The sequence below is a fragment of the Sinohyriopsis cumingii genome, chromosome 14 (assembly GCF_028554795.1).
Source record: "Sinohyriopsis cumingii isolate HCF-2022 chromosome 14, ASM2855479v2, whole genome shotgun sequence".
NCBI classification, from domain to species: Eukaryota; Metazoa; Mollusca; class Bivalvia; order Unionida; family Unionidae; genus Sinohyriopsis; species Sinohyriopsis cumingii.
Genome location: NC_142974.1, coordinates 69,854,688 through 69,869,309, shown reverse-complemented (window position 1 = coordinate 69,869,309; position 14,622 = coordinate 69,854,688). Strand labels below are relative to the sequence as shown.

Here is a 14,622-nt window from a genome sequence, read left to right as displayed (position 1 = left end):
TGGTTCAACAGGTAATAAAGTTCCCAGGTTACCATTATTGTGTGTTTTTGTCTTCTTGGTTTTCTTCACAGGTAATGATAAATGATCAAATCAATCATGACTTTCTATTTGAAATGTCTGACAAGTAACCGTTTCTTCGTTTCGTCGCTGCACTCTGAGCCAAGAGAGCTGCGATGTGATGGATCTCAAAAGTCATCAGTGGAGGAGAGGAATGATCACGTAAGTCTTTATACCACTGATGCAACACGGCTTCTTCCGACATGAGACTTCAAGCTTCGTCCAGATACTCGTCCAAATTTTATTCTTGACTCAGCATCAGACATTTATCATGGTGAATTTGACTGGGATGATCGTTTTGACATCCATAGCAGTCTTTCTTGATCAATTCCGTATTTTGTTTTCTGCCATGTGTTTGGCAAAACAGGAGACTAAACGCTACTCTTGTTCTGGACATTTCGACTTCATCATTATGTAATTTTCGTTTTTGTCTTGGGGTTCTGCTTCCACGGTCACCTCACATTCCAAAGATTCTCCACTATTCAAAGAGGGATAACAGTCTTTATAGCTTTTCATAGTCTAGAATGACTTCTCTCAAACTGTTGATTTATATGGTATTATCGAATTCGGCATACATGACGACGTTCACCGTTTCGTTTACAGGATTTGGCTTTGCAAACCGATGTTTCACACGAATCTGGCCGGATTTTAACAGGTGGAAATGACCTTCGTCGCTGCTTTAGTCTGGGGTGAAATCAAAAGCTCACAAAGTTTAACCTTCAGCATAATTCATGTACATAATACCGTGACTAGTGTTGGTTCCTAACTGTCATGTGGCTTCGTAGAAGGACAAGTACGATCTCAAGTATTTCTTCTTTTCGTCACTAAAGTCAGGTTCGAAAGGTCTGGTACACAAGGTTTTGCCATCTCGACTGACTTCGATATTGGACACTTTGTATAGATGGGAGCTGACCCTTAGGCCATGACAGAGATGGGATGAAATTCGACCCATTGGGATTCTTGCATTGTCATCATAATAGGCGGCATGGCAAACAGATCCAGTTCCAACTTGGAACAGGCGCAAAACTCATGGTGCATTATTTTTGATTCTATGATTTAATAATAAAAAACGTCTAAGTCTCGAGTAGTTCTTATTTTCTTAGCATTTCTAGCTTAATAAGTGTGAAGTCTTCTGAAGGGGTGTTTTCATCGTTCTTTCTGACTTGTCCTTGCTGTGGCGCCAGGGAAGCGGGAATGCATGACTCAGTAGCGTTCAGGTCATTTATAGGAGTTTATCGTCGGCCAAAACGTTTTTGCCCATTTGAAGCAAGACATTTTGCCTGCTCTCAAGAAAGTTTCTTTAGGGTTTTTTTTTTGTCGATGATGACATTTTCGTGAAATTCAATGCCGTGAGTGTATGCCGCATCTTTCAAGGCGTGAAATCCTCGTGTCACTATCGGTTTCAACACGGGAGCCACCGAACGAAAGGCCGATTTCAACATATCTCCTAAACCATGTCCTCGCTATCGAGCGACTCTTCGGTACACTGGATACATGAATTCGTTACAGAATCGTTTTCGAAAATGGAGTATCAACGTGACTTTTCCTTTGGAGAATGGAATATTTTGTTCCAGATCTTTTATAGTAATGTTGACAGTGTCGAAATACGACTTACTGACGGGTAAATAGTGAGGATGTACAACTTTGCGGTGAACGTGATAGGTATTTCCACCGTCTTCGTCATTGTCCAACTATCCACTTTGAAAGGAATGACACACAGTAACGGTACGGAGGTGTGTCCCACCACATTGGATGACACAAAGATCAAATTGAGTCCTTCGTTCAGTTCTACTGGGGTTCCAAAAGCCCTATAAAATTCCATATTGATGTTGATCCTTGGGCTCAGATTGTATGCTACCATCTGTAGATGTCCAATAAAAATTTCAAACAAGCTACTATTTTACCTGAGGGACAACGTGTTGGTATCCTGAAATTGTATCAATAGGCGACAAGCCACTTTATGATACTCAATCTTAACACGTCTGTTGGCTCTGTTCAAGGCTTTGCCAAATGATAACTCGAACCTGTCTGCAATGGTGTCCACCAAATGTTCACCACTAAAATAATAGCCTGACGAAGTTTTCAACATATAGATGCAGAATGATGGATTGCTTGCTGACTTTGTGTCACCTAAACACCCGAATTTATTTATTTCTTTTTGCAATTTGGCCTCCACGATTTCGACCTGGAAAGTGTTTTGCTTTTCAGTGTTGTTTCTGATTTGTGTACGATAAATCATTTCCACAAAAGCCACTTCTAATTGGATAGCCAGAGGTATTTTGTCCGTGTAACATCACAAAGTGATTTTGGGAAACACCTCCATGGAACTGTCACTGGGTAAGGTTAAGTGAAACTGGTTGTTCCTGTTCATAATTCCAGAGTTCTGCTGTCCGATGGGTCAGTAAAGGTCAGAGGAATGTCTCCGCCCTAAATGTTGTTGCTGTTGGAGTGGTGACTGGCGCTGGACGCACGATCACCGTTGTTCCCGTTGACCGTTCGAGGAGTATTTCAGGGAAGGATTGGGAAGAAGGTAACCGATGCAGCTGCTCAATAAAATGGTCCATAATTGTTTGTCTCCTTGTTACAAATTCAAATTGGCAAAGGCAGTATCGATGACACAATCCACTACAAAGATTTTGCAGAAAAAGATTTGCCTTTTAGGCACAGGTTCTCCACAACACACCGACATGGCTTGTTTTTGTAGATCTTCCAGAGAAGGACTGGGTTAAACATTGGTTACTGCAGTGGTAGCGGTAGCTGAGGATGTGTGGAAGGGCATGATGGTCACTTCATTTTATTGTCGATGACTTGCAAAGCGTCAATACAAAAAACAAAACTGGGAGCATATCCTTTCCAAAGCAGTTTGACTTCTTTGACACGTCGTTTTCCCACTTTACGGGTTCTTCGTTCCAGAATGCGTTCGATGTCGTACACTTCGTTTTCATTTGGTATTCGATGTCCAGGACTTTGAACAATTCCACGCTGACCCAAGTCCCCGTCAAGATGAGTTCTTCCTCGGTGTGCTGACAAGGCTGGTCTTAATTGCACGTTTCACCACAAGTACGGCACAAGGAAAACATTAGTTTTCCTTGGCAATGGTGAGGTATGACGGAATGGTACAAGTTCGCGGGAGGTAAGACTTTGCACTTGATCAATCCTTCGTATTGTCGAATGTTGCCCAGGTCGATATGTTCCGTCAGCAATAGCAGGTGCCCTGCTGGAAAGCGACAATATTTGCACACGTAAGGATACAGTGAACACATGTTCAAGTATTTGATTTCTTCTCCTTTCTCCTCGTCGTCTTGGTACAGCAGATAGGTGGCATTTGTCCGTCCTCCGTACAAACTATCCAGCGGGTTCAGTGGGTCCACCAGCTTGTAACTTTCTACGATGCGAGATCAGTTTGCAAACGGTGATCGTACGCGAGTTCCCAAATTTCCACCACTTGGTATCCTTGCTCTTCTAACTTCAATCGCTGATGGCAAGTAGGCAAGTCTTCCATGGTCCGTTGCGAAAACTTATTTTTAGTGTCACGTTGAGGGTAACAGATGGGGCATCAGTGACATAAGCAACCGTTAAACTCGTACATGATCTTGGGGTTTTATACGTTCCGACCATCCAACGAATACGTTCTGAAGGTCTTTTCGCCTCCTCATTTGCGGGCATGTTGGATCTATTTGTCTTACTTGTCGCACAAGTAATGTAGCCACCGTAGGGATTTCACCGAGTATTTACGTTTGACAAAGTTGGTATTTTGAAGACTGATGACAGCCAGGGTGTTTTCATTCATGAATCGTTGGCGGTATCCAAAGGAACACGCTTTGGCGATGGTGCATGCTTCTTTCAAAAGAATCGATCCCTACGTGTTCCATGAATAATTCTCGAAATTTTCCATACCAACGCTGTAAAATGGCTACATCAGATCGACAATACTTTAACATTTCTTCCTAAAAGTCCCAGGGGTCCGAGGCATGAGCTTGGTACCAACAGTAGAACGATTCTCCTTGTTCAGTACGCATGTTGTCGGGGTCGTAGTCGTGAGCCTCAGGTAAATGGGGTAGAAAGGCATGTTGATTGGCTTTGGTATTGAAAAAGTGAGGAAAATAACCTTTGGCCATTTCTGTACTTCCAAACGTTTTAGGCATCCTACTCAAAGACATGGCCAAGTAGCCCATCGAATCGTCAAACTGTACTTGTCCACCTTGCATGGAAATGATGTTGGCTCTGCTCAAAATCACTTTAGGACGTTCGGTGCTTTGTTCCATATAGTATCTCAAAAGAAACTGTCCATGGTATCCCGAGAAATAGTGAGCATTTACCGTTGCATAGCGATGACAATCTCCGTAACGTTCTATGTCCTCATGGCTCCACGTCTCGTCGATGGGGATTTTGTTTCTCTCACGTCCTCCAGGAATCTTGCTGCGTTGAAGGCAATGACTAAAGATAGGATCTTGGGTTCACTTTTCGCACGCTCGATGAGCCACGCAGCAATTAGGAATGTGAGTATCGGTCGCTTGCATGCATTCAAAATCGAAAAAGATGAAATTGCATTTCTTCTGGTCATCTTCCTCCTCTTGTTTGGAGTGGTATTTTGAATAAAGCATTCGTGCTCCAAGTCCACGACTTGCTGACAAATGTGACATCGTTTCTTTCCTTGATATAACTGAAACTTGGCACTACTGGTACATATGCCTTGTCCACAAGTAGGACACAATCTCAGGAGTTGACAAGCACTTTTCTGCTGTGAACCTTGCGTCTTCAGATGTTGTTGGCAACAGGTAGGACTGACAAAAGTTCGTTGACAAGCAGGGATGTGCACTCGTTCTTGTCCTTCGTCCAGACAGAGCTTAGGGGCCAGACATCCCTCACATTTCGATCCACAATGCATGTGTTGTTCTCGATAGTTATAGCCATAGTCACATTTCGGACAGTAATAACTGCGTTCAAAGAACGCAGTGATACCGGTTATGGCATTGATATAATCATCGTGATAATAAACGTGAATGTATGTTTCGTCTTGAAAATGTTTGCCTCGAAACACATATGGTCTTGAGGGTTTTTAATTTGGATGAGGCTACTGTTGATGTTACGAAGGTCGTCCACCAATAACACTTTCTTCATTGTCTGGTCCCCTTGGGGAACTACGTGGGTCATGAACAGTGTGGCTCTTCCATCGGTGATGTGAAATTTGTCGTTGAAGGATGGTTCCCCGACCCATTGGTCAACCTATTACCGGGTTAATAATATATATATATATATATATATATATATATATATATATATATATATATATATATATATATATATAAATTGGCATTGATTTGTTGCACGTGTTGAATCTTGTCGAAGACTTTGGAAGGTGTCTCAAGCTATCGTCTTCTTTGGCTTGACATTGTCATTTCAGAGTGGTTAACAAACAATCCCACACCTCGGTGATGAAGCCCTCTGCTTTCTCCTGTGGTACGTTGGATTTTAAATCTTTAAACTTCATCGTGTACGTGTAAACCGTAGTCCTACTTTTCTAGAGGAGAGCTTTTCCGTTTCTCGAATGTGATAGTACTTTTCAGGGTTTCCTACGTCTGCTGCCAGAGTCACTACGGGATTAATTTTATATCAATAAAAAAAATACAGGATTGCTAGAACAAACTGAATATCGGCACTTACGCTTCATGGGGTGAATTTGGAATAAAACAAGAAAATATACTTAATTATTCTGGATCGGCCGACGTTAAAATTAAAGGTGTTTATTACCCAAAAAATCAAATATCAAAATTATCATCTGCACCATCGTTATATGAACCTGTAGCTAGACATAAAACAGTTTAATTCAATGGGCCTGGACCCGTGTAAAACAACTCGTGTGATCGAATTATTCTTGAACAGTTGTTTAGAAATAGTTGTATTAACCCCTACACACAGACTTGCAAGAGAAATGAGAGAAAGAAATGTTAAATCATGTACTTATCATAAATTATTTCAATGGAAGGGAGATAAAAGGGAGAGAAATATATTCAAAGGATTATTGTTTGGGATGCAATATGCACCGTTTCATTATAAACATTGGTTATTGACAAAAAATACTGCAGTGATAATTTGTGGCGATCACGATCAACCACCACCTTTTGCTGGATTGTCTCCACATGGATGGCTGAGGAATTTTATAGATTATTATTAAGAAATAACTAATGATCATAGAGCGCTTGATTCAGAATTAAAAGAGTTTAAGAAATTAATCAGACTACAACCGAATAAATTTCAATGTGAAATAATGCGTGAAATAATTTCAGAAAGTCCTATTAACAATTTTTTGAATTTATGGAGACCAGATGATTTGATAGTTGCAAGCAGAACGATAGTTCGTGATACACTTCAACAACAATTATTTATGTTACATAAAGACATATTTTCAAATCGACCCGTACCATTGTGTTATCGACCGGTTGACACGCGACAGCAGAATATCGATGTTGATATACCAGGATCATCAGAAAAACAAAATTTTCTATTAAATGATATTGTCTTAGTTCCTGTCAATGTTGTTGAGAGCCCGCTAACCATCGAAAGAGCTCCATAGACGCAAGGATACGCAATGACAATTAATTCATCACAAGGATTAACCATATCTGACACAAAAACGTTTGGACCATCGATGATCGTATTGAATGATCAAACATAGCTTATCTTGCAGTGTCTCGAGTCAGAAGAATATCTCAGCTGTGGAGAACTGTCATAGACTTCACAGTAACTACTGGCAATAGCGATGCTATTGACAATGATATAGTAAGAAAAAAAATTAGTTATAAACAATGTGACAAAAAATAAGTGTGACTTTGATCTCGATGCTGATTTTATCATGACAATGAAACAACAGCAAAATAATCATTGTCTGAGCTGTAACACAGTAATGTTGTGGCAGCATTCAAATAATAATCCATGACAATTTACTGTAGACAGAATTAACAGCAATTTTGGTCATGCACGCGAAAAGGTAATGCTGACATGTCTTGAATGTAATCTACATCAAGGACCTAGTTTACAAAAGTGAATACGATGGTAATTGTGTGTCTTCGGGAATGATTTGTAATTGCTCGCTTACAAATCCATGTTGAGGAGCAGCTGAATCTAATATGTAGATTGCAGGTCTATGAGTAGATTTAACAAAGCTAGAAACTGTATGTGTTGGTATGTGTGTTTTTGTAATAGCATTAACGGGTTTCATATTAGATAAATGAGTAATTTTATTATTTAATGCATTTATCACACTTGGTAATCTTGCAACCCATTCATGAGATCTCGTATCTTTCTGAATTATTTCCTTTGCATATTGATATCCAAATAACCGCTCTGCAAGTGTTAGATTAAATTGTTCAACAATCGACTGATCACAATGAATTGCAGTATGTCCTCTTCTAATTGTGACATTATGTTTTTACATCAGAGATGAAACTGCACCTAGAAATTCCTTGCCAGGATGAACCTGTAATACTTGTGGGAATCATAAGGGTCCTCATTGATAAATTGGTTCAAAAGCAGAAGAAACTTCAGTTGCTGTTTTAGTCGATAATGGGTCTGCTTCCTCCTGGAAAGTCCATTTACAAAAATATGCACCTTTGTTCGAACCTTATCGTGATGTCTAGCACTGGGGCATCATGCCACATACATGTAGCATGATGTCCCACCCAGACACATTATCTTGGCACCAGGCTGGCCAGTCCTAACACTAACTCTTAATGCTGAGCGCCAAGCGAGGCAGCAGCTAGTACCATTTTTGTAAGTCTTTGTTATGACACGGCCGGGTATCGAACCCACAACCTCCTATCGAGACGCTCTAACCACTAGGCCACCGGATCAGTGCACAGCAATGTATGCTGTTTGTAATAAAAGTTGTTTAAATTTGATTACATATACGTGTGTTAGAGTCAACAAGTTAGAAGGTGAATAACCATGACAATATATATTCCATCATAATTTTCTTCTTGCAGCAAATGATCAAATCAAATTTATGCCCCTGAGAGAGACATATAGAAACAGATAGAAAGAGCTGTCTTCACGATCGTGAATCTGTAATGTTCACTTACCTGATGACTGTTCTTACTCATGTACAAGTGCATTACCATATTCCATTATCAATTAATAACATTAGGTAAGCAAATTCCTTCTAGTTTTTGTTGTCACTTACATTATTCACGTGGCTCTGTAGTGGAATTGACATTCTAATTAAATAAGTTACAGCTATACTCAGTCATTCCAAATTAACACCTGTTTTAGGTCGATATTCGACAGACCAGATCTGATAAGTGAGGCAATAAGAAAATGAGGCTACCAATATGTACTATGAATATCATACCATATAATGAGAGGAAATGCCAGGTGGTTACTCGTGTACATTTTTCTCAGCCAGGGACATCTTTTAAACTTGCCAATGGAATTGACTGCAGTTTTAAGTAACATCTAGCATGAGCTCAAAGATATAAAAAAAAAAATCCCTAAGTACACTTACATGAAGAGTACATGCACTTTTAAATAAATCAAATTTGTTGGGAAAGGTTAGGTCATTATACTTGCAAACAAAATCAAACAGCATGTTAAATGGTCTTTCATAGGATATAAACTAAATGGAATCTATATGGATATAACTATTGTGAATATTTAAACCCTGAAGGAGTATGGTATGTATTTTCTTAGTTTACATTAAATGTTTTTTTTTTTTTTTATAATGTTTTCTCTCTTTGACAAAAGCTTCAGCTAAAGAGGGGCAATAAGTAAAAACAACAAAAAAAAAAAAAAAAAACATGAACAGCTGAAATCAGTCTCTCTCATCGGATCATATTTCATTTGATCACAAGGTGCAGGAAGAAAACTGTGATGGAATACATATGCATACCTCTCATAGTTGATTTTACTAGATTTGACAGGTATGATAAATCCCGAATCAGCAACAGCTTGAAATATAGGAGTGAGGTAATGATTGTGAGAGTCCAGAATGTGTGTTTACATATACTTGCTGAAAATATTGTATACCATATTTGCTGGCCTATAAGTTGATGCAGAGTATAAGTCAGTTTGGCAAATTTTCCATCCTTCATCCATTTATAAGCTGATGCTGAATGTAAGACAAGGCCAGATCAATACCTTGGATTGTCTTTTTCAATTTGCTCCACATAGCATCACTAATTATATCCCATCTGTAACTCATTGACCTTTCTGCTCAGGATCATTAAATGTTACTAAATATACCTAGTATGTTTCACACAAGGTGTTTTAAATGTATTATTTGATTTTAGCTACATATAATGATGCTGACCTGGAAATTTATTGAGTTACTGATAGGATAAAACTCAAGTATCACACTATGCTGTTTTAGATTAACAGTGGTCAGCAGTAAGGAAATTGCATCATTAATGCTAAAATGCTTCTTCTGCATGGGGGTGGGTGGGTGGGGGGTGGCAAAAGAGATACAGAACTGAGAGAGAGTTTCATCACAACATGGATTGTGCCAGAATGTGGAATATATTTTAATTTAAATAAAAGTTGCTGAGGTGCTTGGCCAAGATCATGGGAACCTCTGCTGCTGACTGACTTTAGTGTGAAAATATAATGATAAATGCATATCTTAGAGCAGCCCGATGTAGATGTATAAATAAAGTAATAATTATAATACCTCCAACAAGCAAAATCAGCTATCATAGTATTTGCATCTGTTGATGAGAGAAAAATAATTAGAAATCCTGAGCTATTTTTAAGCTGCCATTTTGTTACATCATCAATCATAACTGAAGCAGCTCTATGTAATTTTAGCAACGTTAAGAGCAATAAAATATATTGTTTTGAACTTATGAAAGACAAAATAATAGGCCAGAAAAACATATGGTGAAAATTTTGGGATTTAGTAAAGGCTTTTGTAATTATATGTAATGTTGCAAAATTTGTCCATGCGCAGCAAGTACAACGATGCTTTGTCCATATCTTTTGGAGTACTATTTTCTTGGGTATGGCTAAACAATGTTACATATAGCTGATTTAATATATGTTTATTTTAATTTAATTGTTTGTTTGTCAGCTTTAAAAAAAAATATTTTTCATTACATGCTATTGTAATTTAAATTTATTCACTGGAGATAATACTTTTCGAGAAAATCAGTTGACCTCAATCATTCTTTCGTAAACAACAAATGTTGACCTAGATCCTGGCCTTGATTCAAAATTAGTAGCAGCCATGTAATTAAGTTCTATTTTTATTTTACAATGATTGGTTGTTGTCAAGGTCGTAATGGGACTACATGATTTAAGAAGTAAACAACTTTTTTATTTTATTTCTTAGAGTAAAATGATTGGTTTTCATTAGGGTCATATTAGAGGAACATGATAAAAACACAATTACATGACTCCCACTTTTGATTTTGTAATTTGGGATTTTTGAAACTGCGTTTTAGAATCCGTTATAACCTGTGTTTTAGAGAAATATTCTCAGTTTGAGGCTTTTCCTTTAACTGGAAAGTGTGTGTGTTTGTGACCAGTTTTGAGAATTACAGTTTAAGTTTTCTTCAGATCAGTTAGATTTTAAAAGATTAATTTGTTCCTCTTGAAATAGTTTATGTGCTCATACACAATTCTTCAGTTTATCAAAATTTTATTCGGATTTCCAACACTGCAGTTCATTATTTGTGTTTCTAAAAGGAACTGTAGATAAGCACAGCACTGACTACAGCATACATCATCACCTTGTGTCTATGATTCTTCGTCGGTACTCGAACTTGATATCATTAATTTTATTTTTAGGACTTCTAAAATTAAATTTGTGTATTATTCTTGGATTAATTTTGGATTTGATTCTTAAAACTGTAATTTATTTATTTTTACAATCTTTTTCCAGGGAAATAAATTATTTGTTAAATTTTACAAAGCTTGTTGTTTTTACTTTTTCCGTGTTACTGTTTATTACAGCTTAAACAACAGAAATTCACTATCTCTATGTTATCTCATGTTATATGTAGAACCGTTTTGGGGAAGTTTGTCTATAAAAAATACATAGGATCCCACATTGAGTATTTTAAACAGGATAATCATATTAAGAATTAACATACATCAGAAGTATTTGTGCTAAAGCAGCATGTACCAGCAATGCACGTTGTATGTAATATACGTTGTTTAAATTTGATAACACATATGTGCATTGGAATCGACAAGATAGAAGATGTATCATCAAGTACTATATTGCTTTGTCCATATCTTCTGGACTATCGTTTGGGTAATGCTAGTAACCAAGACATAAAATTTCATTATCTCTATGTTATCTTATGGTATATGCAGAACTGTTTCACATAAATACATATTATCTCTACACCCATTTATTCATTTTGCTTCTATTTACATTTTTTATGAAGTTATGGATTTTCCAACATTATATGTAATGTTGTATTTTGATTTCTTTGAATATTTATAGATCATCTGACATCTTAGTTGGGATTTTGGTGTCCACGTTATATGAATAATAAATGTAGTCTTCAAACAAAATACGGTTAATTAACATCAAACTTTGCTTTTTCACATGTGCAAATCTGACCACTGAATACTGGCAAATAGCACAGATCAGATAAAACACTCGAAGTAGGAGAAAGTTAATCTTGTCTTTGTTCTGCAGATAACAGTGTCCAATTATATTTCCAAGTTACTCCTCTATGTCAAATTTCACAGAAAGCTTCTGTTAAAAATGTTGTGGAATGAGATTATGGTCATTTATACTTATATGCACTTGTAATTTCTGCAAAAGGAGGACACCAAACAATATTACCAAGTCTTTCAATGTGTTGTTTTTCTCATGTTTAAGTGAAAATAGGAATCTCTGAGGTCAGTTGTACAAATATTCATAAATATAAGTTAAAAGGTATGCAACTGATGCATGTAAAATTTACTTCACATATATTCAGTTTTTCACATATATTCAATTGTTGGCAGATACAGTAATACCTCGAACATTCGCGAGGTTAGGTTGCAGAGTCGCGGATCAGGAGGAATCGCGAATGTTTGGTACGAGTCACTAAAAATGCTAATAAATGCTTATTTCTAGGGTTTAAACCCTAAATATAACCCAAATCATGCTCCCAAAGCACTTTAATTTCATTCAAAAGTTAGCTTAATACATTACCCTTAAAAAGAGAAATAAATGGTTGATGTAAAAATAGAGTACAGTATCGCCTAATGGGTATTTGCCACACTAGCGCATTTACAGTACGGTACATGTATACATGTACTAATACTACCCCTATACTAATTCATTGCCTGCCATTTTCTTTTGCACTCACAGTAAGGTAAAACCAAGTAACGAATCGGACTGTAAACTTAATGACTGACGTTTTCTTTGTCATTGTCAGGAAAGTAAACTAGGTAAACTTCATATGTCACAGAAGTCATATAATGAAGGTACAATTCAATAAAATAAAGAAAACATGTACGTAGAGGGTACCAATGAAAATTTCGCGAATCCGTGAATTCGTGAATCCAGAAACGCGAATGCATGAGGTACTGCTGTACAATTGTATGTAACACTTTTGTGACCCATGACCTCAGCCAAACACTTAGATACAAACTTTGTTTTGCTTCTTAATATTATGATTAAAACAATTATAAATCATAATATTGGGGTGTACAACAATATATACATCCAAAATATGCAAATTATTGAATATTTATATGTGTATTTTGGTTCTTTTCAGTTTTCGACATTTCTATTAACCATCTCAACACCATTATACCACATCCTGTGCCTCTTTAACACGTCACTCTTCCCAAACATTTTTTCATAAACACCGCATCTGAATGGTTAATGTCCAGCTTGTAACATCTGAATGGTTATTTTCAGTATTATTCACCATGTGAGCCTTTAAAACACTACTCTGCCTAAATAATTTTTGTCACAAACTTCACGTGTGAATGGTTTTTCTGCGGTATGTATCCTCCTGTGATTCTTCAAACACCACCCCCACTAAACGTTTTATCAGAAGTTCCACATTCGAATGGTTTATACTGAGTATGTGTCCTCAGGTGTCTCTTCAAATTAATCTTTTGATTAAACATTTTATCACAAAGTTCACATTTGAATGGTTCATCTCCAGTATGTATCCTCATGTGGACCTTCAAATGACTCTTTCGTCTAAACAGTTTCTCACAAACTTCACATTTGAATGGTTTTTCTCCAGTGTGTGTCCTCATGTGGATCTTCAAATCACTACTCAACATTTTATCACAAACTTCACATTGGAATGGTTTATCTCCAGTATGTTTCTTTAGATGATTCTTCAAATTACTTTTTTGGTTAAACATTTTATCACAAACTTCACATCTGAATGGTTTATCTCCAGTATGTATCCTCATGTGAACATTCAAATAACTCCTTTGATTAAACATTTTATCACAAATTCCACATTTGAATGGTTTATCTCCAGAATGTGTCATCAGGTGACTCTTCAAATTACTGCTTTCTTTAAACATTTTATCACAAACTTGACATTTGAATGGTTCATCTCCAGTATGTATCCTCATGTGTCTCTTCAAATTACTGCCATCTTTAAACATTTTATCACAAACATCACACCTGAATGGTTTATCTCCTTTATGTATCCTCATGTGGACCTTAAAATCACTGCTATCTTTAAACATTTTATCGCAAACTTCACATCTGACTAGTTTATCTCCTTTATGTATCCTCACGTGGACCTTCAAATGACTCCTTTGATTAAACATTTTATCACAAACTTCACATTTGAATGGTTTTTCTCCAGTATGTATCCTTACGTGTGCCTCTAACGAACCACTTTGTCTAAACATTTTATCACAAATTACACATTTGAATGGTTTATCCCCAGTATGTAACATCATGTGTCTTTTCAAATGACTCCTGCGGCTAAACATTTTTTCACAAAGTTCACATTTGAATGGTTTATCTCCAGTATGTATCCTCATGTGCACCTTCCAATTACTACTTCCTCTAAACATTTTATCACAAACTTCACATTTGAATGGTTTTTCTCCAGTGTGTATCCTCATGTGGTCCTTCAAATGACTATTTCCACTAAACATTTTTTCACAAAGTTCACATTTGAATGGTTTATCTCCAGCATGTATCGTCATGTGGACCTTCAAATTACTACTTTCTCTAAACATTTTATCACAAAATTGACATCTGAATGGTTTATATTCAGTATGAATCTTTATGTAACTCTTCAAATTACTTCTGTATGCAAACATTTTAGCACAAACCTGACCTTTGAATTGCTTTAACTTAAGGACACACGGTACTGATGATACGGAAATATGGGAACCAGCCTGGAAATTGATGCATATATCGAGTATATATGGTTTGGCTAACCAAGATTGGTTAATAATGTCCATTATGTTTTAGGATAAATAATCTTTGAACAGCTTATCCTAGTTGTAAGTGGATTTTTTTTTAGAGGCATTGTTTTATTGATGGAATTTCAGTCCTTTAACAGTGCTGAATTTGGAACACTCATTACTTAAATTAGCACCGCACTCTTTGGTGCGGACTTGAAAACACATGTTTCAAAC

General features: G+C 36.8%; 1 protein-coding gene across 1 annotated transcript in view; it reads right to left on the bottom strand.

The window, feature by feature from the left end:
- Positions 1 to 9,559: 9,559 nt before the first annotated feature.
- The window catches only part of LOC149784085 (uncharacterized), a 29,998-nt gene continuing 24,935 nt past the window's right edge, over positions 9,560 to 14,622 (bottom strand). The window contains exon 3 of the mRNA XM_089932943.1: positions 9,560 to 14,379. Coding sequence (XP_089789069.1) covers positions 13,024 to 14,379 — 1,356 coding nt within the window. The 3' untranslated portion in view covers positions 9,560 to 13,023. The remainder of the gene's footprint in view (positions 14,380 to 14,622) is intronic.